This window comes from Canis aureus, chromosome 10, assembly GCF_053574225.1.
Source record: "Canis aureus isolate CA01 chromosome 10, VMU_Caureus_v.1.0, whole genome shotgun sequence".
Lineage (NCBI taxonomy): Eukaryota > Metazoa > Chordata > Mammalia > Carnivora > Canidae > Canis > Canis aureus.
The window spans coordinates 21722782-21745346 of NC_135620.1; the positions used below are offsets into that span (position 1 = coordinate 21722782).

At 51.1% G+C, this 22565-nt stretch overlaps 1 protein-coding gene across 6 annotated transcripts in view; it reads right to left on the reverse strand.

Annotated features, from left to right (window-relative positions):
- Positions 1-14569, reverse strand: part of ACSL6 (acyl-CoA synthetase long chain family member 6) — a 57684-nt gene extending 43115 nt beyond the window's left edge. For 3 of the 6 annotated variants that reach the window (XM_077911581.1, XM_077911582.1, XM_077911580.1), the window contains exon 1: positions 14432-14562. In XM_077911581.1, the coding sequence (XP_077767707.1) occupies positions 14432-14480 (49 nt within the window). In that variant the 5' untranslated portion in view covers positions 14481-14562. Of the gene's footprint in view, positions 1-2614; positions 2781-4890; positions 4988-12992; positions 13104-14431 lie in introns of those variants that run through there. The other 3 variants (XM_077911583.1, XM_077911586.1, XM_077911585.1) reach the window with 3 other exon arrangements.
- Positions 14570-22565: the final 7996 nt, after the last annotated feature.

Genomic DNA, 22565 nt, shown 5'->3' on the forward strand with positions numbered 1-22565 from the left:
TTCACTGGGCAAACCCTCACATGGTCACTGCTCTCGTCTGGCCCAGGGCTGGCCCCTGGGATAAGCCAGATGAGGGTCTGCCCTCAGTCCCATGAAAAAGACACATGAAGGAGGGGGCAGTGCTGTGCTGTGCGGTCTGGGCTGTGATCAAGCATGGGGAGCAGAAGAAGGTACCTGACTCAGGTATGGGGAGTCAGGACAGGCTGCTGGCAGGGAGTCATACTGATGCTGAGACAGAAGACAAAGAGGAAAGGAGTGTCCTGAGCAGAGGGAAGAATCACACAAAGGCTAGAGCTGAGAGAGAGAGAGAGAGAGAGCAGGGAGCACTTCACCAGCTGAAATTCCACTCAGGAAATTAAGTCCGAGCCCAGGAAATCTTGTACAAAGGTCAGTGCCACAAGTCTGAGAGGCTGGTTTACTAGGTACATGAGCTCTCAGAAGTCACCAAAGCATCATAGTGCCCAGGAGAGGGAGGAACAGAACTGGTCCGTCTCAACTTCCTCAATTCCTGGTGTCTGGGAAGCCCTTGCAAGGTGGAAACACAGACTCCACTGAGGAAGGTACCTGCCAGTCACAGGTACACTGGGAGCAAGTCAGAGAGCAGAATCCAGACCCCAGACTGCAGCCTCCCAAACCACTACCTCACCTACTACCTACCACCACCCCACCCCTGCCGACACTGGGCTGTCCACCAGAGCCCATGATGTAGCATCAGGCCTGTCACTTGTTTTTCCCCATGTACATCCTAGGGGTGGGCTCCCTCTCACCAACTTCTCCTGGCTGGCTCCTTCTCTCCAGAAAGCCCACTTGTCTGGCTGGCTCATTCTCTCCAGAAAGGGCTTGACTATTCTTCCCCTCAGGTTGGGCCTGCACCTCTGCCTAGTGGGCAGCAACCAAAAGAATCAGTAGTATGCTGCATCACGCCTCTATCTTGCCAGTCTTCTCAGACATAGTCAGGGCTGCCTGCATATACCCCGAGGTTCCCTTCAGACCTGGGAGCCACTGCAGGGCAGAGCTACAAACTCAGGTCTTCTGAGGACATGGGCCTGAGAGCCAACCGAGGCCACCAAACCCTTGGCAAGGGGCAAAGTAGAGCCTAGGCCTGGGAGTCTGGTCTCACTTCATTATTTCCCAGGGCCTTGGCCTACTTTGACCTTCACTCCCTCTCTGTTGAACTAGGGTGATGCTCAGGGGTCCCTGGGGTGCCACCAATAGCTGCCTCCTCCCAAGCCCCAGGGGGCTCTCCTGGTTGCAGTGGCATGGGACATGGGTGGGGGGGGTGGGCAGTGCCCAAGGGGATCAGTGGTGCCCTGTTGCCAAGTGAGCTGCAGTGTTTGTAAATATCCACCTCGAAGGAGGACGCCACCCTCAGCCGAACTAGTCTCTCCTCTGGCATATCCCTTGCCTTTTTCTCCTCCCACACAGAACAGTTCAGAATACCACCTGGTGGTACAGGCTAGGAGCCTGGGGTTCCCCCACCATACTATGTCTTCCACTGAGTCAGGGCACACAGGGAAGGTAGTTGATGAGAGGCAGAGCTGTCAGAGCGTAAGAAGGGAGAGAATGGGAGGAAAGAGACCCTGGCGGGAAGCACACTGGCACCACGGTAGCAGGGTGGCGGAGGTAGAGCCCCAGAGCACAGGCCTGGAGCTTGGCTCCAAGAACACTCTGCTGACCCAGCCTCCTAACCGCAGCGCCTTAGACCTTCACAACCTAGCTAGATGGCTCTGCAAGGGCCACCTCCTAAATATCTCTCAAAAGAAACTATTCCTCTTCACCCCCACAGCTCCCAGCCTGGTCCAGCCACCACCAGGTGCAGTCCAATCTCCCACACCCGCCTCCTCACTGGCATCTCTGCACTAACTGGTGCTTACGCTGATACCAAGGTTATTTTCCTGGCACACAGACATGACCATGTCATGCAACTACACAAAGACCTTATCTAGCTCCGTACTACCTTAGGACAAAAGTCCAACTCATCCTGCTGGTACCAGAAGACTCCACGACCCTCAGATCCTTACCGTCGTTTAAAATCACCCAGGTTCCTTGTATATCAGCCTGGAGCGGGGTGGGGCTTCTTGCAGTGAGGTTCTGAGTCTCTGAAAATCTCTGAGGAGTTCAGAAATGGTAGGCAGGTGCAAGGCAAGCCACCAGATCATTAAAGACCATCCTCAACTCCCAATGATAAGCTTCAAAAAGAAAATCACCCCCTCTCCCAGGGACCAGGGTCCCCAGCAAAGAAGCTAGGGAGAGGGCCCAAAGGTGAGTTCTGGTGCTGCATTGACCTGGTGTCAATCTTGACTCAGACTCTTGAGAGCCGTATGACCTTGGACAAGTCACTTTACCCCTCTGGGCCTCTCCTCCAAGAAGCTCATGGACAGAGAATGTGGTGCCAATCACACAGTAAGTGAAACACTCGGTAGGCGGTAGTTAGCTAAAGCAGTTACTCCATCTCTTTGCCAGCCAAAAGGGCTCAAAGTTCACTTGCCAAAGTACATGCAGTGACACCCTACCTTTCCAGAGGGCTCCTGGCACTGGGGAGGCGGCTGAACTGACCCCACCAGTACCAGCCTCCCTTTATAAAGGGCGTGTGGGGCTCAGGGAGAGAGCTTACCACATCTTGAGCAAAGCACAAAAGTGGCGAAGGCCCTGCCCCAAGTCTGCCCCTGGGGACAGCGGATGGCAACAGCCGCCTGCTCCGAGAAGCCGGGTGGCGGTGGAGGCGTTAGCGGAGGTGGCGGAGGCTCCCTGGCGGCCGTGGGAGCAGGTCTGGCCAGGACCTGAGCACAGAACAGCTCTATGAGGAGTTGCCGGCCCCCCCTCCATCTGCACGCGGGGTAGCTCTGGCTCAGATCAGCTTAGAGCCAGCAACCCGCCTTAACCCCCACTCTGCCGGCCGCGGAGCTCCGAGCTCCGTTCGCTGCTTCTCCCCCCACCCCCATCCTGTCTTCATTTCAGGACAGGGTTTGCCAAATGGGTTGCTTAAGGACAAAGCCTCTTTACACGTCCATCTGCGACACCGATGAGAAGCCAGAGCTTCAGGCAGGGGCTGGGGACCTGCAGCAGGCGTGAGTGGTGGAAGTGGTAGGAAGTAGTAGGGAGTGGGGGTAGGGATGCCAGCTCTCTGGCTTGAGCAAGGCATTTGGAGGCCCAGGAGACTCCACCTGTACCCCCCTCTCAGGGGCTGCCTCTACCCCTCGACTCCTCACCACAAGGTCACAACCTGTCTACTTGGGGAGAGGAAGGAAACTGGACACAGTCCCCGATAAAACATCTGCTTAGAGATGCTCTGGACACTCCAGAATAAGGATCAGGGTTGGCAGGTGGAAGACATTGGCTTGTCTCCCCTGTAAGACCCTAGGCTAGCACACCAGCCCGTCCCTAATGTCTGCCGTTAGAGATACTGTTTCCTGGCTTACCAGAGACTGGCCATCTTGAACCCAGAATCCACATCCTGGCCTGTTGGGATCAAAGCTGAGCTCTGAACTCTCTTAGCACCTCTGGGAGATATACCAAGATCAGAGGTCCCAGGAATTCCCAGGGCCTCACTCCTGCAAGGTCTGTCTCCAGAGGATAAGGCGTGGGGGTGGGCATCAGATATGGCCATGTCATACTCCTATTTTTGTGACCAGCATGTGGCTGAGCACACAGTGAGAACATGGTGGCCACTACTGAAGAGTAAAACGCAAATCCAGGCCACAGTAGTCAGCTAACCACCCTCCAGGCCCTACCCACAACTGGTGCTTCCAAGTTGGCCAATACCGGGGCCACCATCCGCCCAAATCCGACCTACCTCCTCAGCAGCAGGACTGTCCCACACCACAGTCCAGGGCTCTGACTCCCTCTTAAGGGGTCATGTGCACAACCTGCTTGGCGAGTCTGGAGCCCAAGAGGCCTTTCAATACTTTCCCTGGGGCTGATGTATGTAGCCTCGCCTGCTCAGCTCCTCACCTGGGGGCAGGCCAGGAGGAGAGCTTCCTGCCTCAGCAGCCCTTTCCTGGAATTTAGCAGGAGCTTACCTGGGCCCCGGGGCCATAGCCTCCTCCAATCCACCCAAGGAGGCTTTAAAATACACGAATGCCTAAGGACCCACCTCCAGCTCACAAAGCTCCTACCTCTTCCTTCTTGGCAGGACCCTTACTTTTCCCTAGGCATCTTCAGAAATGTTTTAAAATAAGACAAAAATCTTCCTTTATTGCTTCTCAGGGCAGCTTTTAGAGCAGGAAATTCAACAGCCACAACCAAGATCCTGGCTGATGGAAAACCACACAGGGTGCCGGGGACACAGAGCCTCAGCAGCCACTCTGTCCCGGGAAGGGTGTGGCTCGGTCCCTAGGTCAAGAAAAGGCCAGCTCTCATCATCATCCCTGTGTGACCCTGACATGTAGACACGCAAACACGGCAGCCCACCACTGGTCCACTATCCACCCCATGCTCACCGATAATCATGCTCGTCTCTACTGTGAGAGAGAGGTTTTCTTTCCACCGTCCTCTTGGGTTTTAATTAGTCACAGAACCACAGATGATTGGGGCAGACATGGGGCCTAGGGCCTCCCCAACTGGGGAACTGCCAGGTGAGACCCACGGCACATCCCCTGAGAGGCTGGGATGCAGGTTGCTGGGTTACACAGCGACTCACCTGCCGAGCTTCCCCAAGAAGCCTGACGATCGCTCTGAGAGTTCAATTAAGCCTCTTCAATGTGGAAAAGCCCACCTACGGTTGGCTGTGCCTGAACCCTGTACAGGGCCACCTGTACCAACTAGCCTGGACTCACCCTGCACATGCCTCCCTTTAGTAATTCGTTTCATCCAGGAAGCAGCCTCACTGCCCTCTGATACCTCCCTGCTTACCCCCCTACCACACCAGCACCTCTAAAGAACCCTACTCACCCAAAGCCCCAGTCAGGGAACATGGGCCCACACTCCTGATAACACTGGGAAGCCAGGCTCAAAGGACACTTTCAGGAACTTTAAAAATACAAGTAACCTTGAGGACAGAGGAGCAAACAGAAACACAGTGTCTTTCATAAGCTTGGAGATAAATGTTGTCCTCACCACAAATCAGGCCCAACTAAAATTTCAGAGCAAAGAGGTGCATCAGAGGCAGCACTCCCTTTGGCAATATTTACAGAATGCAACAGCCAGGGTGATGGTGAGGATGAGGCTCACTGTCCTTCCTTTCACCAAGTCCGAGGACAGCAGGAGGACTTGGGGATGCTGGTGAGGGTCACCAGTGCCACAAGAACAGAGGGACACCCCTGGCCAGGCCCCACTGTGCAGGGAGCCAAATCCTGTGGCTGCAACTTGATCCTTTCCCCTCCCAGCCAGTACGTTTTAGGACTGTCAGTGTCCTGGCCTCAGAACCAGTGATTTGTTTCCGTCACCAGCCCCAACTGAGAACACACAGCAAAACTTACAGGCTCAAGCCCAAGGGCCTACAGGCCACTCCTGGCAGGACCAGGGTCTTAGAGCTCACTGCGGCGGCTGCTGCACCAGATGTGGGTCCTGCTAAGATATGGTTGTGGTCATGGAGGTAGGGGGAAAAAGAGAGGGTTTTGCTTGCCTGCCTGTTCACTCTGGAGCATCCGAGGACACCTTGCCCAAGAAAAACAAACACACAAAAGACAGAACCCAAGATGCATCCTGAGACAGGGATGCGGAGCAAGGAGGGAAGCAGAATCGGATGGGAAGGAGTGTTCTGAGAAGGGGACACAGTGATGGAAGTGGGTTGGTAAGCCGTAGGAAGAACTTGTAAGATGTTGAGGCTCTTAGGAAAGAGGCAGGAGTCTGGCTGCATTGAGGAAAGGGGCAGTGAGCTGAGGCTGGAGGGACAGCACGTGGCTGCTGAAGAGAAAAGACTGTCATGGGACTGTGTATAGGCCTCGTGCCTTCGGGGTCACAGCCATAGGCTACAAGAACCCACCAGCTCCTAGCACCTGGGGTTTTAAGAAGCAAAAGTGCCCTGGGCAAGCTGTGCCTCTAGATCCCTAACCAAGGGACTGGGGCTACAGCCAGGAGCCCACAAGTCTCCCTCCCAACCATTCTAAGTGCCACTGTTTGTTTTTTTTTATGTTTTTTTGTTTTTGTTTTTGTTTTCTTCCCCCCCACAGGATAGACAATGAGCAGAGAAGAAAGTTTGGCTTTTGGTTAGAGGTAAATTTTCTGGAAAATTTGATAAACAGCTTAATTTCCTGGCTTCCTTGTACTCTGACAATGTTCCTTTTCTGAATGCCACAAAAAGAAACAAATCTGAGTTTCACTCAGTTCAGCAGAAGGCCATGCTTGTCAGTGGGACCCTGCCACCTCCCGAATCATCCCTCTGGAGGCCAGGGCCACACAGCAGCTGTCTCTTGCTGCCCTGCACCTGCCAAGTCCTGTTCTCTGGCCCATGAGGGGCTATGGTGTCCACAGGGTTAATGCCAGGCTCAAGCAGCCCAGCCCTCAGCTGGGCAGGGAGCATTGAGAACTCAGGCCTCCTTTTCAAGGCCAGGATGAATGGGGAATATGCAAATACCCGCCTCCCGAGGAGTGCAGGGGAGGGCCTGGTGCTGTATCTTTCCACTCTGGGGCTGTCACATGAAAGGGTTTGTATTCCTGCTGCTGGCTCCGGCGCCAGACTGGGGCTGTTCTCACCAGAAAACAAAAATCTCTTTCAGACTCAAGCAAAACGAGGTCCTGGCTGGCCTGGCAAGGCTGTTGGACGTTGTTCACACTGACCCACCGAGAGCACCCATCACTTGGATTCTTCCTGAACCCACCACCTTTCCAGAAGGAGCCAGAGGCCTCTGTGGCCCCCAGGAGAACAGTATGTCAGGTCAGGGTGGGTGGTATCAAGAAGTGGAACTGGTTGATAGTGATCAACCCAGTGATTCTGAGGCTCTGCTGGTTTTCTGCCCGTTGCCAAAATAGAAATGGCTGGGTCTGAGGTCACCATCTTTTAAATATGAGGGAACACCGCTGGTAATTCTCATGGTGTTGATGGTGGTTAAATATGGAGAAAGAAAAAGGAAGAAAAATGTGATGGTAAACAAAAGACCTTGCAGCACACAGAGAGGGCTTGTAAGAACGGAGACCGCGAGCATCCTCAGCCTGGCTTGCAGGGTGTTGGTGCTGCTGCTGCTGCTGCTAAAAGCGCCCTCAAGCTGTGGGTGGGGTTCCTGGTAACCCAGACCCAGTGTGCGAAATCACAAGCTTCTGGGACACTCCAGGGTTTGGATTCCATCCTCAAAGCAGGCCCCACGACAAGATCAGACTTCAATTTTGTTCAGACTTCCAGAGACCAGAAATGCTGCTTTTCTGACACCTGAACATCACCAAAAGTTGTCTTTTATCTACAGCACAGATCTTGTACCCTATGAAGTATGGATGCTACTCAGACTCCCATTAACTGGAGATAGTGACACTGGGAGATCTCAAACACACACATGATGGTTTAGCCTGAGGAGAAAGCTAGAACAAAACCAGTTCAGGAACTGATTCAGAACCAATCGGAGGTCTAGAGGATGCTCTGCAGATTCCCTGCTATCCAAGGGAAACAGGCCCAGTCAGCTTCTCAGCCCAAAGAAAATGCCCATCTTGGATGAGCATCCACTGCTGGTCCCACCACAGGTCTCCCTTCTATAGACTGGGGCTACAGGGTGCACCCAGACAGCCAAGGCATGTCTGAGAGTGTTTAATGGAGTTCCTTCTGGGAGGAACAGGATGCAGAGGAGGAGGAGGAGGAAGGGGAGGCAAAAGGACACCTCAGTACAGATGGAAAGGGTGCTTCCCGGGTCACAGCCTCTCCTGATATCAGACCTGTGGTAAGGAGATCAGGGACATACATACCCCCACCTCCCACCAGCTCGCTGGCCAGAAGCTCTGTCCTCCCTTTCTTTCTACCACTCCAGGTACAGCAAGGCTTGTGGAGAGAGCCTGCAGGCAGGGAGGGAGGGGTGCTAAGTATGGGTGAGCTGAGGGTGTCCCCTAGAGAGCCACATCCAAATCATCTGCTGGAAGTTACTATCACCATTAACACTGAAGTTTGCCAGACACTAAGCAGGGTCCTGGGGTTAGTGGCTTCAGACAGTCCCACTTCTAGGGACCATAGCAGAGGTGCCAGAAGCATGGCTCCTTCCAAAGTTCAGGGGTCACTGCAGGCTAAGATGGGTCTCAGTGAGGCCCTCCTCTCCATGTTGGTAACTGCCTTCCTCTCACTGGCCTCTGGAGCCTCAATATCCAGCCTCTGGCCAGCTAACCTCCCTATCTAATCTCCCTGGGAGGCCCGTATTCCACCCTGCCGCCCCACCTCCAACTACCTTCCCTGACCTCTGACTGTCCTTGCTGTGTCGCCTTGCCATCCAATCTCTGATTGACCTCACTGTCCCTCCCAGTGACCCTTCTACCTACTTGACAGGATCTGCAGTCACAGCCTACAGTGGTCTATAGCCAAGGCTAAGGCAGAGGTCAGGCGTCTGATTGGAGATACTCAGCCCCAACAACAATCCACAAGTTGGAGGGAAACACAGGGCTTTGTATTAGGGCTGAGTCCTGTTTGGTTCCTTGAGATCCACCTGCTGTGCTGGTGGTCCAGGCAGATACTGTGTGCTGGGAACAGGGCAGGGTTCCTGGGGTCGGTTAATGATCTTGGCCCCAGAGCTGCCCATTCCACCTGGGCCTGCCTGTCATCTCCCTTCTCTCCAACAGCCGTCTATCACTGGGTCTGTTCCTGGCTCCAATGGGTATCATTCGGATTTGCTTATCCCGGGGTCAGAAAGTGGAGATGCTGACTATTCCCTCACTGGCACCATCCTGACCTCGCTTCTTGCTCTAAAGCCCTCAGAAGATAGCTCTCTCAGAACGCAGGCCTGAATGGGCAGATAGGAAATCAGAGGCTAGCTTTCTCGATTCTCCACAGACACTCCCAGCTAAATGCCTGGACTAGCTGTCGGGAGAGGAAAGATGTCTCCAGGCAGAGCAGGTGAGTAAGCACAGGTGGGACTTCTTGGGATTCAAAATCCTTCAGGCTCTGAGATTACAGGCTCTAGGATAGTAACTTCCCTCAGAACACACAGCTCAGCTTGGTTCAGAATTTGTCCCAACCCACTTCCCATCTTTCTACTTCTGCCTGTCACAAACCCCCAAGCCTCAAACGAATCAGAAGCCACAAAAAGGAACCAATTCTGGGAATGACTCACCCACTACTGGCTTCCAGAGCAGGCAAACAATGGTGGGAGACCAGCCTGGGCATCCTGAAGGACACCCTAACGGCCCAAAGTGGCACCCGTGAGGCTCAATGAGTGAGTAGTGAGGACTCTGGTCAGACCAAGGCAGAAAATGGGGTCATCACACCGGCCCATCCAGTGAGCTGGGGACTCAGGCTGGGACCTGCTCCCTGCTCTGCTAGGCCAGAGCTCCCAGCCTACCGGAGCTCTAAGGATACAAAAGGACCTTGCCCCCAGAATAGAATATCTTCTACAAAACCAATCACCAGTAGTGATGGGTTTCATCTTCTTTCCTTCTTGCTTTCCTTCTTCTTTCAGCAAATACTTTTGGAGTACCTCCTTCTGTTCTGGGGTCTTAGCACTAAGGTTCCCCAGGGAAGGCATAACCTGTCCTGCCTGCAAGGAGTTCACATCTGCTTCCCCCCCAACACACACACTGCATCTACCACATTGCCATCACCCCCAGCTGGCCATAGAGCCTGGCATCTAGTAGGAGCACATTCAAATTCTGTTATTTGCTAATCAATTTGTGATTAGCTTTTTATAAGAAAACAGCTTATAAAACACATCATTATTAAAATAAATTGTTCTCACAGAATTCTTCATTTCATTAATTTATGCAATAAATACTGGTACACACTGTGCCTGGCCTGGACTGGGGAGCACATGGGAGAAACTCTGGTCCCGCCCTCTAGGAGATCACAGTATAGGAAGCCAACAACTGCAGTCAGTGGATAAGGTGCCACTAGGCAATGCATGTGGTATATGGAGCATAGGGGTAGTGTCACCTTGGTCACCCACATGCCCAGTTTGGGCTGTTTCTTTGACGTAGCCACTAGATGGAACAAAGCCCAGGCTGCCCGGGCTGGTATCCTAGGGCCTGCAGAATCCAGCCCTGGTGACCTCACTGGTCAAGCAGAGTGTCTCTAGATTTCCTTCACTCCTACAACCAATCGTTCCTTATACTGGTCCTTCTGCCTGGAATGCCTTGTTTCCCTACTCCCTTTCTGCATGTCAGAACCCTGAAGCTACTTTAAGGAAAACCTAGCTCAAGTTAACAATTAAGAGGACCCTTCCTGTGTGCTAGCCCTGCCCTTGGCACTTTATGCCTGTCCTCTCTTTAAACCCTCTCCATTTGAAAAGACCACTCCCTTGCTTGTGCCCACTGACAAGCCTGCTGGAGGGCTCAGGCCCTGGCTGCTCATACTGGTGGTCCCTCCCTGGACTGAAAGTCTGAGAGCATGGTCTGGCTCATAACTCTTAGGAGCTGCTTTCCCTCTGAACATCCCTGAGTCTCAATGACTCATCTATTAAATGGGGATCATTAACAGCACCACAGTGTTGTGGGAAAGATTAAATGAAAGCTTAGGGAATTGTAGAATATTGTGCTTGGCCTGGTAGGTGCTCAGAGAAACAGCAGTCAAATCAGTACATTTATAACAAGATTCCCCCCGCCCTTAAAACAACCCCCCTCCCACAGTAGTTCATTCAATGAATATTTGAGCGCCTACTATGTACCAGGCTAATTACATGGCTAATTACAAAGTACAGCTGTGCTACACAAACACCAGTAATTTTTGCCTTTTTGCAAACAAGTCAGAACCTTATGCTCACTTATCCTGCTTGCTATGTGTATGGGACAGCCCTGGGTCCCATTGGGGCCTGTAGCCAAGCCTAAGTCAGTCTTCTGAAGGTCAACCTAAGAGCCCTTATAATCACGTGGGACAGAAAACCAGCCAGATAGCTCAATGGCCAGGTTCTGACGCCCTCTGGTGTCTGTGTGCTGTCACTGGTAGGACCCAAGTACCCTACCACAGGCTGGGGAAGAAGATAAGGTGCTGAGGTCAGAATTCTCCCATGGGGCAGTGCACTAGGTACAAATCTAAATTTTCTTTTGTAAGGCATGCCCTCAGGTGTTCTGCCTGCAGCTCCACAATGTGTCAGGACCATAAGTGCTTTCTTGGGTCCCCTGAAATGGCTCCAGATCTCACACTAGTCTTCCACCCTAATGGGAGCCTGGAATCAGGTGAAGATTTGACAGGGCTGAACTAAACCAGGCTGTACAAGTCTGCACCTGTCTCAAGACACTTACAGCCAGATGGCTGCCACACCAGTCTCTGCCACCCGGGCCAGCTCCCATTCCCCAGGGTCACAGCTTGGGCCTCCTACTTTCCCTTCCAGGAGCCCAGCCTCGACCACAGGCACATCTAAATCTTATCCAAAACATCAACAGCCTCTCTGCGCTCTACCAGTCTCCCCCTGCTGGCGCAGCCTGGCTACTGCAGGTAAACGGAGAGCTCCTCTGCAGAACACCCTTTCCTCCAGAATCCTCTGCTATCCAGACTCCATCCTTCTCCCACAACCTAGGCTCCAGGAGCACAAGACTCTGAAGACCCACTCCCCACAATTCATCCTGTACACCTTTTCTGGCCTGACTTTCTCTACCTGGAGTTTGGCCTATCTGCTTCTGACAAACATCCCTGTATGCTGCAGAAACCTTATCAAGATGACACCAATGGTCAGGTATATGGTTGAGCAGAATGGATATTGTCCAAGGTCATGGGGCTGTCCAACCCTCAAGGAACGACGCCCTTTCAGAAATTCATCCACTAAGGGCAGTGCCTCTTTCTACTTTGCCCTACGGTGCCATATGGCCAGGCAGGAGTGCCAGTCCATTGCTCCCACAGTCCTCTGAATGCTCATGGCACTGAGACCAACCATATTTTCCCCAGGCCAGGTTCAGCATCTGACTCAGATCTATTTTCTTTGTTCCTTTGCTTACTATGCAGCACACAGGTGGAATCTGGGTTGGCCCAGGATTCAGTGATGGCCTCTTCAGTGGGGAATAGGACAGATGCAGCTCTTGTTCTTCTAGGGCTCAGAGCACATGGCTACCTCCCCCAGACAGACAGTTCTTCCTCCAGGTAGCTTCCTCCTACCCTTCATATCAACCTCTCCCGGCAGTCCCTTGCGGGGCAGCCCTTGTCTCCTTAAGGCCAGAATGGGTGGGAAAAGCACATAACTCTACTAAAGAGTGACATCACCTTGAGGGCCATGTCCTGTTTCTAGCTGAGCCAAAGGTATTTATCTGACAGCTGCCTAGGGACCCTGGAAATTACCAGGCCGAATGTGTTGTCAGTCTTAGCCTAGGGTTCTCTTTCTCCCCAGAGAAAGGCTGAGGTCTGGGCAAAGTCCCAAACAAGGTGGACACACAATCTGGGAATGCCCCCATACATGTATGGGGTATTCCATCAAATGATCACTACTCAGTCTCTAACTTTTGCACTAAGTGTGGCATCTTTGAGTAATTTCCTATTTGCACTGAGAAGCTTGCCCTGTATGGAAACAGCTGCCACCTGCACCAAGAGTCTCCTTCCCTGACCACTCCAAGGCCTCTGTACCATCCCATTCGGGGAGGCATATGATCACTTTGGGAATTGTTCCACAAGGAAGCAGGACAGAAGGCCACTTTGAGTCAGGGTCTGCCAAAGCCCAATTTCAGACAAGGACCCAATACTGTGAGAGGCTTTTTCTCAAAGGCTGCTGATTATGCCTGGCACATGTGGCCCTGCAGTCTCCAGACAACTAACTCCCTGTAGCTGCAGAAGACCAAGGTTCCAGGGTTCCAAAGAGCTGCCCTTGGACCCATGGCCAGGTGAGGGCTGACTACAGGTAGAGCAAAGCGTCCTGGCACTAGGGAAAGGCCCTGAGACCACCACCCAATAAATGGGGGCTGTTCCTATCACCATCATCAACCTTATCATTATTTTGGTAACTTCTGCCTCTTACCTGTGATCCCAGCTCTAGTCCAGATCTTGCCTGCTGGATGAGCACGTCAGGCCCAGAGTGGCCCTGCACAGCCTGTCCTCAGACACCAGCAGACAGAAGGAGCTTAGGGAGCTGAAGGGATTAGAGAGGCCTCACTCACTCCCCTGCTCAGGGGAAGTGTCCCTGTGGCCCAACTCAGGGCAGTGTGGGGAGGGGGGCGTTGGAGGTAGGGGTGGTGGTGGTGGTGGTGGTGGTGGTGGTGGTGATGGTGATTACCTGGCCCACCAATTCTCAAGGTTCAGGCCTGATACCCCCATGCACTTAGCAATGATTGATCAATTAAAACCTCACATTAGATCCCACTCTGCCAGATACTACCCATGTCACACTGGGCAAGTCAATTAACCTCTGAACCTCAGTTAGAAAGGGAAAGCACCACGAAACTCCTACTATTTGCTGTGAATTTTGAATAATATATTTAAAGTTTCAGGTAAGGATCTCAAAAGGGTCGGCTTCCCCTCTTTGGCTCAAAAAGAACCCTTATTACTTTCTCTGATGCTGCAGTTTGAATGTGAAATAATTATAAACATTAACATTCATAGTCTTTGCTCTGGACTAGGGCCCTTTGGAGGCCGGTTTAAGGTTCCGAAACATTTCACATACCTTATCAGCCTTAAATCTGCACATGGGCAGCCGGAAGTGGAGACCCTTTAGTGGTATTATACCCTGGAGGAACCCGAGTCTCTCAGAGGGGACTGGCTGGTGCAGGCAGCAGAACTGGTCGATGAATGGGCCTGTGGTGAGACCCCAGGTGTGTGTGTGTGTGTGTGTGTGTGTGTGTGTGTGGCTGGGGAGGAGGAGGGAGGAGTGCTGGGCGGGGATTCAGAGAGGGTCCCCATAGCGCCCTAAGAGAATGCAGGGGCGAGTCGCTGACTCCCGCGAGGGGGAGGGGAGCAGGCTGGGAGCAGTGGGGACACAAGCACTGTGCAGAGCTAAGGAGTCAGGTGAACACCTTTTTACAGAAACCTGGTGAAAATTTCTGGCTCAAGGGTGGGCAGTGAGGGGTCTTGAGGAGACCCCTGACAGGAAGCCCCAGGTCAGTACTGGTTACGCCTCGGACCCGCAGCAGATCGTCCGGGACCAACACCCTACGTTTCTGGATACTGGGGATGGATGGACAAGGATGCACCATGTCCGTCCTTTGGGGGACGGGTGGGCTCGGCCTAGTCTGATCACTGTTGGGACGGTGCTGGCTCCCAGGGGCGAGGGTGCGAGAACCGGAGCTAGGTGGTCGTGGGGTCCTGAGAGCAAGGCCCCTCATTCCCGCACACCGAGCTGCTCCTCCGGGGGGGCCAGGGCTGGAGGCTTTGCGGGGACCGGGGGGCTCTTTTCCACCCGGGCCGAGACCCCACGGCGCGCCGGGGAGGGGAGTCCGGGACGAGGACAGGACGGGCACTTACCCGCGAACAGCCAGAGGGACCCCCCAGAGACGAGGAAGAAGGTCAGCATGTCGGTCAGCGGGGCTCGGCCTGGCCCGCACGGCCCCCCGGCCCGCACCCGCGCCCGCGCCCGCGCCCGCACCCGCGCCCGCACCCCGCAGCCCCAGCAGTCGCCGCGCCGCCGCCGCCGGGTATTTTTAGCCCCCGCCCGCCGCCGCCGCCGCCGCCCGCTCCGCAGCGCCCCCCCGCCCCGCGCCGCTGCGGAGTCCGGGCAGGAGGGGGAGGGCGCGGCGCGCGCCTCGCACCCGAGCCCCGCGCCAGCCGCGCAGCCCGCCCGGTCCGGGGCCCCCGCGCTGCGAGCCGCGTCGGAACCGCCGAGGCCGGGGGGAGGGGCCGGCGCCGCGCCGACCCGCCTCCCGCGGCGCCCCCGCCCCAACGTCAGGACCCGGCGTTCTGGGGAAACGGGCAGGAGGGGGGCGCACCGAGACCGAGACGCGCGGGGACGCGGCGCCGCGCCCACCCCTCCGCTGCGCGCCCCTCGCCCCGCGTGACCCTGCCTTTGACCGCCGGGCAGGCCGGGGGCGGGGGGCGGGGGGCGGGGCGCGGCGAGCCCCGGGTCTAGGAGGCACACGTGTCTGCGGGCCGGTTCTCGGTGACGCGGACACCCCTAGGACCCACGTTTGCAGCCACCGGGAGCCTCTGGGTGCCAAGTCCGCAGCACAGTGAGGAGAGAAGTGGTGAGGGTCTGTGGAGGCCCTGGCAAACAAACGGACTACCAAGCAGGATGAGTGCCCACATTCCCTGGGGACCCCAGACCTCAGATCTCCCCTTCTGGGAAAGTTGGATCTGAGGCCACCAAGGTCACAGGAGGCTCCGTGTAGTCACAGCCTCCCACATGAGGCCACTTGGAATCACAGGTGTTTCTTGAGGACACGGGCCATCACGGTCTAGATGCATAGCTATTTGTAGCACACGAGGCCTTAAGAAGCCCCTCATAGCTACAGTGAATGGCTACGCAGCCACCCACAACCGCATATGGCCACACTGCTGGCTGAGCGGTTGGACACTTTCTGTTTCAGTGTCTGGGATGGAAGGAGAAAGCCCAGTTGTACATTCTTCCAAAAGAATAAGTGTAGAATAAATGTAGATCTCCTGGTGGGCCCTAGTGGGATTTCAAGGTCACTTCCTCCCAACACCCTCGCCTGGGTTGCCTATGTCCCACCAGGCATCCAGCACCGAGGACAGCGCTCAAGCAGCCCAACCAAGAGTCTATGCAACTCTCCCAGGCCAGGCACTAGCAGACCCAGGAAGAAAAGAGTAGGAAACCAGAGAACAGAGAGTGGAAGAGCCAAAGGTCTATTCAGACCCACCAGAGACCACCTTCCCTTTGTGGACATGTGCTCAACAACTTAGCAGTTAGGGTGTGAGTTTCTGCCGGGGCTTGTGCCTGCAGTACTAGTATATGGCATATGTGTGCCCTGCCCTATCCATATACATCCTGTAGGTGCAGACGTGCAGACGTGTGCCTCTGAGACATTTCCCATGTTTACAATAGGACCTTCCACCTTCTTTCCCATCGCAGGATTTGGACTCTTTGGGAGAGATGCTCCTGCCAGAACTCAGGCACAGCCTAGCAGGGACTTTGATGGAATCTCTCATGCTCCAGGCTTGGAAGGCTCCTCCAAAAGGGTGTCACATGTTTGTCTGTCAGAATCCCCCCCACCCCACCAACTCCCACTGGCAGCAGGTTAACTGAAGACCTACTGGTTCTCAAAAGGAGACCCAGGGGAAACCAGAAGGCTGGGCAGAAAGAAGGTATCTTTCCAGATCAGATTAGTCTAGAGAGATGGGCAGACAATCTCTCCATAGGGCAGAGGGCCAACAAAGAATTTCTCCATGGAGCAGGTGGCCCAGAAACCATGCTGCTAGCCCCAGGCCCTGCCGTCCTCTATAACACTCAGGTGCAGAAATGCTCCAGGCCCTTGCGTGGCTCCTGGCAGCCTCCTCTCCAGAGTGATGTCATGGGACACATTTAGCCTGGCCTCCTGCAGGATGTTGCATCCAGTTACTCTTCCTACAGATGTCTCTGCTACTTGTGAATAATTCGATTAAAAAAAAAAAAAGAGCTGTAGCTGTGATAAATTACAGCTTAACTGAGTAGTTTTCTGTTTTCTTTGAGCATGGCTTACTTCCCCCTACTCCCTGAGTATGTGGGCCTGGCTGTGGGATCATGGGCCAGGTATCCTTCCTCTTTGGGCCTATTCCTACCTCTGGCTATAGGGACTTTCTCTTTTCTATCCTTGGCTCCAGAGGCTTCTTTCCACCTCTGTGGGTGTCCATTTATGGACCTTCATTAGGCCTCAGCAATTGCGACTGTAAGGCATCCAGACTGCGTGGTTATGGCAGACATGGAACCCAACAAGAGGGGACCCAGGGCCCAGAGATACATAGGCCAGGCCGGAGGGCCCTTGGACTTCTTTCTTAGCAAGATCAGTCACATTAGTGGCCAATTCTGTTCACATCTGTCTCCTCTTGACTCAACACCTCTGAAAGAGCAGGCAGGTAGGATTCTGATCAAGTTTTCAAACCCTGGTCCAGAGAATGCAGAGAACATTATCTTCTTCAATAGACTAGGAGACCTATGACTAGTGAACAGAACATCTGCCTCAGGTCATACAGCAGTTCTGACCTTTAGACTCCCATTCTTTCATTCTTTCATTCATTCACTCATTCAGCTAATGTTCACTAACATGTTTGGCCCCCTGCTGGGAACCAAGGAGGAAAAAGGCAAATAGGAAACAGGGGTAATAAGCAGTACAGGAGGTGAGTAGGAAGACACACATTTGATCCTAGCCTAACCCAGGGGAGACATCCTGAAGGAGGAATTATTTGAGTGGGGCCTTAAATCTTGCCAGGCACCAAAGTGGAGCAAAAGACACCATTCCCAGTCTTGGCTGTAGTTCTGTCATGCTGTGCAGCCTTGGGCAAGCTTTTGTCCCTCTCTGTGTCCCTTGGCACAAAGAATGGCTTATGTAGAGGTTTCTGAGCTTCAGGACTAACTAGCCATGACTCTGTTGCCTCTTTATCATCACAAATGGCTACCATCTGGTCTGTGAGGCCCAGTGCCCAACACTCTGTGGCTAGCCTGAAGTGGCCCTAAGAGCAAGTGAAGGGTGGGCTCAGCCACTCTGAGCTCGGGTTTTCCTGAAGCTGGGACATCTGAGCCATGCTTCTCTGACAGTAATGGACCCTCTGTTTTTGTTTTTTAATCTCCAACATTTTTTAACACTCTCTCTTTTTTTTAATTTTTATTTATTCATGATAGTCACACAGAGAGAGAGAGAGAGGGGCAGAGACACAGGCAGAGGGAGAAGCAGGCTCCATGCACCGGGAGCCCGGCGTGGGATTCGATCCCGGGTCTCCAGGATCACGCCCTGGGCCAAAGGCAGGCGCCAAACCGCTGCGCCACCCAGGGATCCCATTAACACTCTCTTTTTATTTTGATAGTCTCCCACATAGTAAGTACCTCTTCCCCAAGGTAGAATCCAAAAAAGGCTCTTTTTTAGCCTCCTTTGCAGGAAAGGGTAGATAAGTGACTTAGACCATGACAATGAGATATATACCCTTGTAAAGCTTTGGATTCAAAAGCCAGCAATAAGCAAGAGGAAGTCCTATATGTAGGCCAATTAAACTGAGGAATCTGACTCTTTTTCTTGAAGCTTCCCCCAAATTCTGTGAGCTACCTAACATTCTTTAATGTGTTCTTTTTCTGCTTAAAATAGTCAATATGGATTTTGTTGCTTGAATAGTCAAGAACTCAGACTGACCTACTGACTATCCCACTGCTAAAGATCTTTCTAGACCTTACAGCATGATGTTCCCACACTCCTATCCCTGCATACATGAGGAAATGAAAAGCTCTAGCTGGAGGGCCTGTGGGAAGCTGAGCCTGATTTTTGTTTCTCTTCACTCTGACAATTACAATTCTCAAAAGCTGAGCCAGAACTTGAAACTCTATCCGGATCAAAGGCTTGGACTATATGATAAAATAGTTGTAGAACTACAAACAAGCTTCAACCCATGTCTTTTATTGAATAGTAGTAGTCCCTCCACCAGATTAATAAAACTGTTCAATGTAGAAATTTTAGAAAATACAGAAAAGAATAAACTAACATCATTTGTAATCTCATTCCCTGAGGATAATGACCAATGTGGTTTTGTGTATTTCCTAATAATAATAATAGTAATAATAATATCAAATATTCATATAGTGCTTATTATGTTTCAGGCATTCTTTTTTTCGTTTTTTATTTTTATTTTTATTTTTTTTTAATTTTTATTTATTTATGATAGTCACACAGATTGAGAGAGAGAGGGGCAGAGACACAGGCAGAGGGAGAAGCAGGCTCCATGCACTGGGAGCCTGACGTGGGACTCGATCCCGGGTCTCCAGGATCGCGCCCTGGGCCAAAGGCAGGCGCCAAACCACTGCGCCACCCAGGGATCCCTTTTTTTCGTTTTTTAAAGATTTTATTTTTAAGTAGTCTACACCCAACGTGGGACTCAAACTCAACTCTGAGATCAAGAGTGCTAAGTTCTACTGAATAAGCCAGTCAGACACCCCCAACCAGGCATTTTTTTATAAGTATTTTACATATATGTTACAGGCTGAATTGTATCCTCCAAATCCCCAATTTCTATGTTGAAGCCCTAACCTTCAATGTGATTGTATTTGGAGACAGGTCCTTTAAGGAAATAATTAAGGTTAAATGAGGTTATAAGGGTGGAGTTCCGATCTAATAGGTCTAGTGTCCTTATAAGAAGACAAAGAGACATCAGAAGGGAACACACACAGAGAAAGATTGTGTTGAGGATGCAGTAAGAAGAAAGCCATCTACAAGCCAATTAGAGAGGTCTCTTCACCAGATACCAACCCTGCCGACATCATGATCTTGGACTTCCAGCCTCCAGAGCTGTGAGAAAATAAATTTCTGTTGTTTAAGCCACTCAGTTTGTGGTATTTTGTTATGGAATATCTAGAAGACTGATACAGTATGTTAAGTCACTTAATCTTTATATCAGTCCTGCCTTTTCCCCTCATAGCAGAGGTCAATAAATATTTGTTAAATGAATGAATGATAGATACAGTTTATTCAGTACCATATGTTTCTTTTTTAAACTTAACCACATGAGTATCTTCTCCATGTTATTCTTTAAATATAAAAAATGGATACATGATAATCATTCACACATTTATTCAGTTAACAAGTATATGTTGAGCCCCACTATGTGCAAGGCATTGTATAGGTACTGGGGACATAGCAGTAAACAAACAAAAAAGTCCCTGCCCACGTGGGGTGCACTTGCACCATGGAAATCCCACTGTCTAGCTTTCAGACATTAATTAACTCACTTATTTGGGAAGCTTTCTTTTGATTGAAAGTTCTCTGATAAGCCAACTAGACAGACACAAGCAACCATATTCTTTACTTTTAAAAAGGCCAATTAAATGACTAGAGGGATCCTGGGATTTCCCCAGAGTCATAGAAGGACAAAGATGAGGGCCTTGGAATTTGTCTTGAGTCATACGCCTGGAAGTCAGGGCTAATCAAGCCACTAGCGCCAGATCCTGAGGAGACAACTGTGTTTCTCACTCACACAAGGTCAGGATTTGATGGGAAATAAATCACATTTTTAAGATTGAAGATAAAGCAAACAAAAAAATTTGAAGGAAATATAAATGAATGGTTTACACCATCTGGGGGGTAGGAGAAATCTCTTTAAGTACAAGAAAAAAGGCAGAAACCACGAAGGAAAACACTGATAGATTTGAAGATCTGGCTACATGCAAATTTTAAATGTCTGCATCTTAAAAACCACCATTAAAAAATCTAACAGATAAATAGATAACTTGCAAAATAATATTTATACCACAGGCAACAGGAAAAGGTTTTGACATGTTACCTAAATCAAGAAGAAAAAGACAAATAAGCAAAGGACATAGTCAGGGAATTGAAGAAAGAAGAAACACTGCCCTTCTCTGCAGAGCTGGCCATTATTAGTGAGCTACTGCCTGAAGGTCACCATCCCTTTTCTTGTGTGCTTCTGCCAAAAACTGGTGGAGTCCCCTCACCTAGTCACGTCACAGGGGCTCTCAGAAAACCAGTATTCCATAAGCTCTACCTCACTCATCTGGAAGGATCTCCCCCTGTTCCCTTCACTATTTCCACATAACAAGAATTCAGACCTTTCTTCCTGGTGACTCTCTAGGCAGCTCAGCCCACTGGCCACACATGATAATCTCAATAATAAAAAGAAAATAGAGATCAGGAGAAAATATGATCGTCTGAAGGTCTCCTTCTGAAAGGCAGTTTGGCAAGTTGTGTCACAAACCTCAAAAACTCTTAACCTCTGACCACCACCAGCGGGTTGCCTAGGAATTAGGACAAAGGGGAAAAATGAGGAATTATTTGTTCACAAGGATTGTTGTTGCAATATTATTTACAACAGTGCCAGATTGGAAACTGCCCAAGTATTCAATCACAAAGCTGAATTCGTTTGTGTACATCTATAAGATGATATATATGCACTGCTGCCCATAAAAATGATAATGCAGAACACTGCACAATGACACAGAGTGATGCTCATGGCATGTGGCCAACTGAAGAATGAAGTTTATAAAAACATTATATTCAGTACAATTCCATTTATGTTTGAAAGCATTTATAAATTCATAGAAAAAATGGGAAAAAAGATTAATAGTTGTTATTGCTGTGTGGTGGGATTATACGGTCTTTTCTTTGAATTCATCTGTATTTTCCAAATTTTCTACAATGAATAGACATTTTTGTAACAAGGAAAAATCTAATATAAGAAGAAGCCATTGCCAGAGCCCTCTCTCAGTTCAGAAAGGGCTGGGAGACTAGAGAATGAAAGCAGGCCATGGGAAGATCTTTAGATAAATCAGAAGGATGTTCCTCCCAAATGACAGGAACCACAGGATGTGAGGAGAGAGTCAGTGCTGTAAGACTCCTCACCTCCTGACCTTGGGGTCAGTAGGCATATGCTCCTGGCTTCCTTTTCTCTGGCAGCCATTAGAAGTCGACACTAAGCTGGGGCAGGGGAGGGAGATCAGGGTTGGAGGTGGCCATGAGGACCTTCAGAGGCTCATATCAGCCCAAGAAGATGTTATAGAGGAAGAGGAGGCAGGCAGAAGCAGACTCTTTTAGAGGTTGTGGAAGGAGAAGATGTCATCAAAGAGGGGCCAGGTACCAGGGAAGTCCAAAGGGATGCAAATTTCCAGAAGAGGATGGTGCACTCCTGGAGGCAAGCAGGATGCTTCCCATCTCAGAGCTCATCATAGGGAACCAAAAAAATCAATGCTTCAGTCATTGACCACGTGAGCTCAGATCCAAGGAAAACAAAAACAGTGCTTTGGCAGGGGTGGGGGGTGGTGGTGGGGTGTGCATTGTCAGGGCCAGGAGAAAACCAAGAACACAACACAAAGCTCTTCAAAGGTGTGAGGAAAACCACTGGCTAGAAATCTGCTAGAGGGTGCCAGAAAGGTGCCAGTGGCCCCTGCCAAAAGAAAACAACCCTCCCCGCAAAAGACAGAAAGGCCAGCTGGGTGAGGGCCCAAGACATTTGAGCCAGCTGTCCTGTAGAGGCCCAGGGAGGCACAAGGACTTGCTTACAGTCACACAGAAAATTAAGATGAGGACCAAACCAAACATGAGGCATTCTAACTCCCAGGCTAATGTATCATCCATTACCCACTGGCAAGAATTTTTTTTAAATTTGATAATATAAGTAATCAGTATATTATATAAATTATTTGGAACTATATAAAAATATTATTTGTCACCCACTTCAATTTATGAGGTAAATATAGACAGAATTCCAAAACTTGATTTTAAACAACTAAAAATAGGTGTGCCTGGGTAGCTCACTTTGTTAAGTGTTTGCCTTTGGCTTGGGCCACGATCCAGGGGGCCTCGGATTGAGCCCTGCATCAGGCTCCCTGCTCCTTGAGGAGCCTGCTTCTTCCTTTCCCTCTGCTGTTCTCCCACTTGTTTTCTCTCTCTCTCTCTCTGTCAAATAAATAAAATTTTAAAAAATTTTAAACTAAAAATAGGCCACTGTCAGATATAAATAT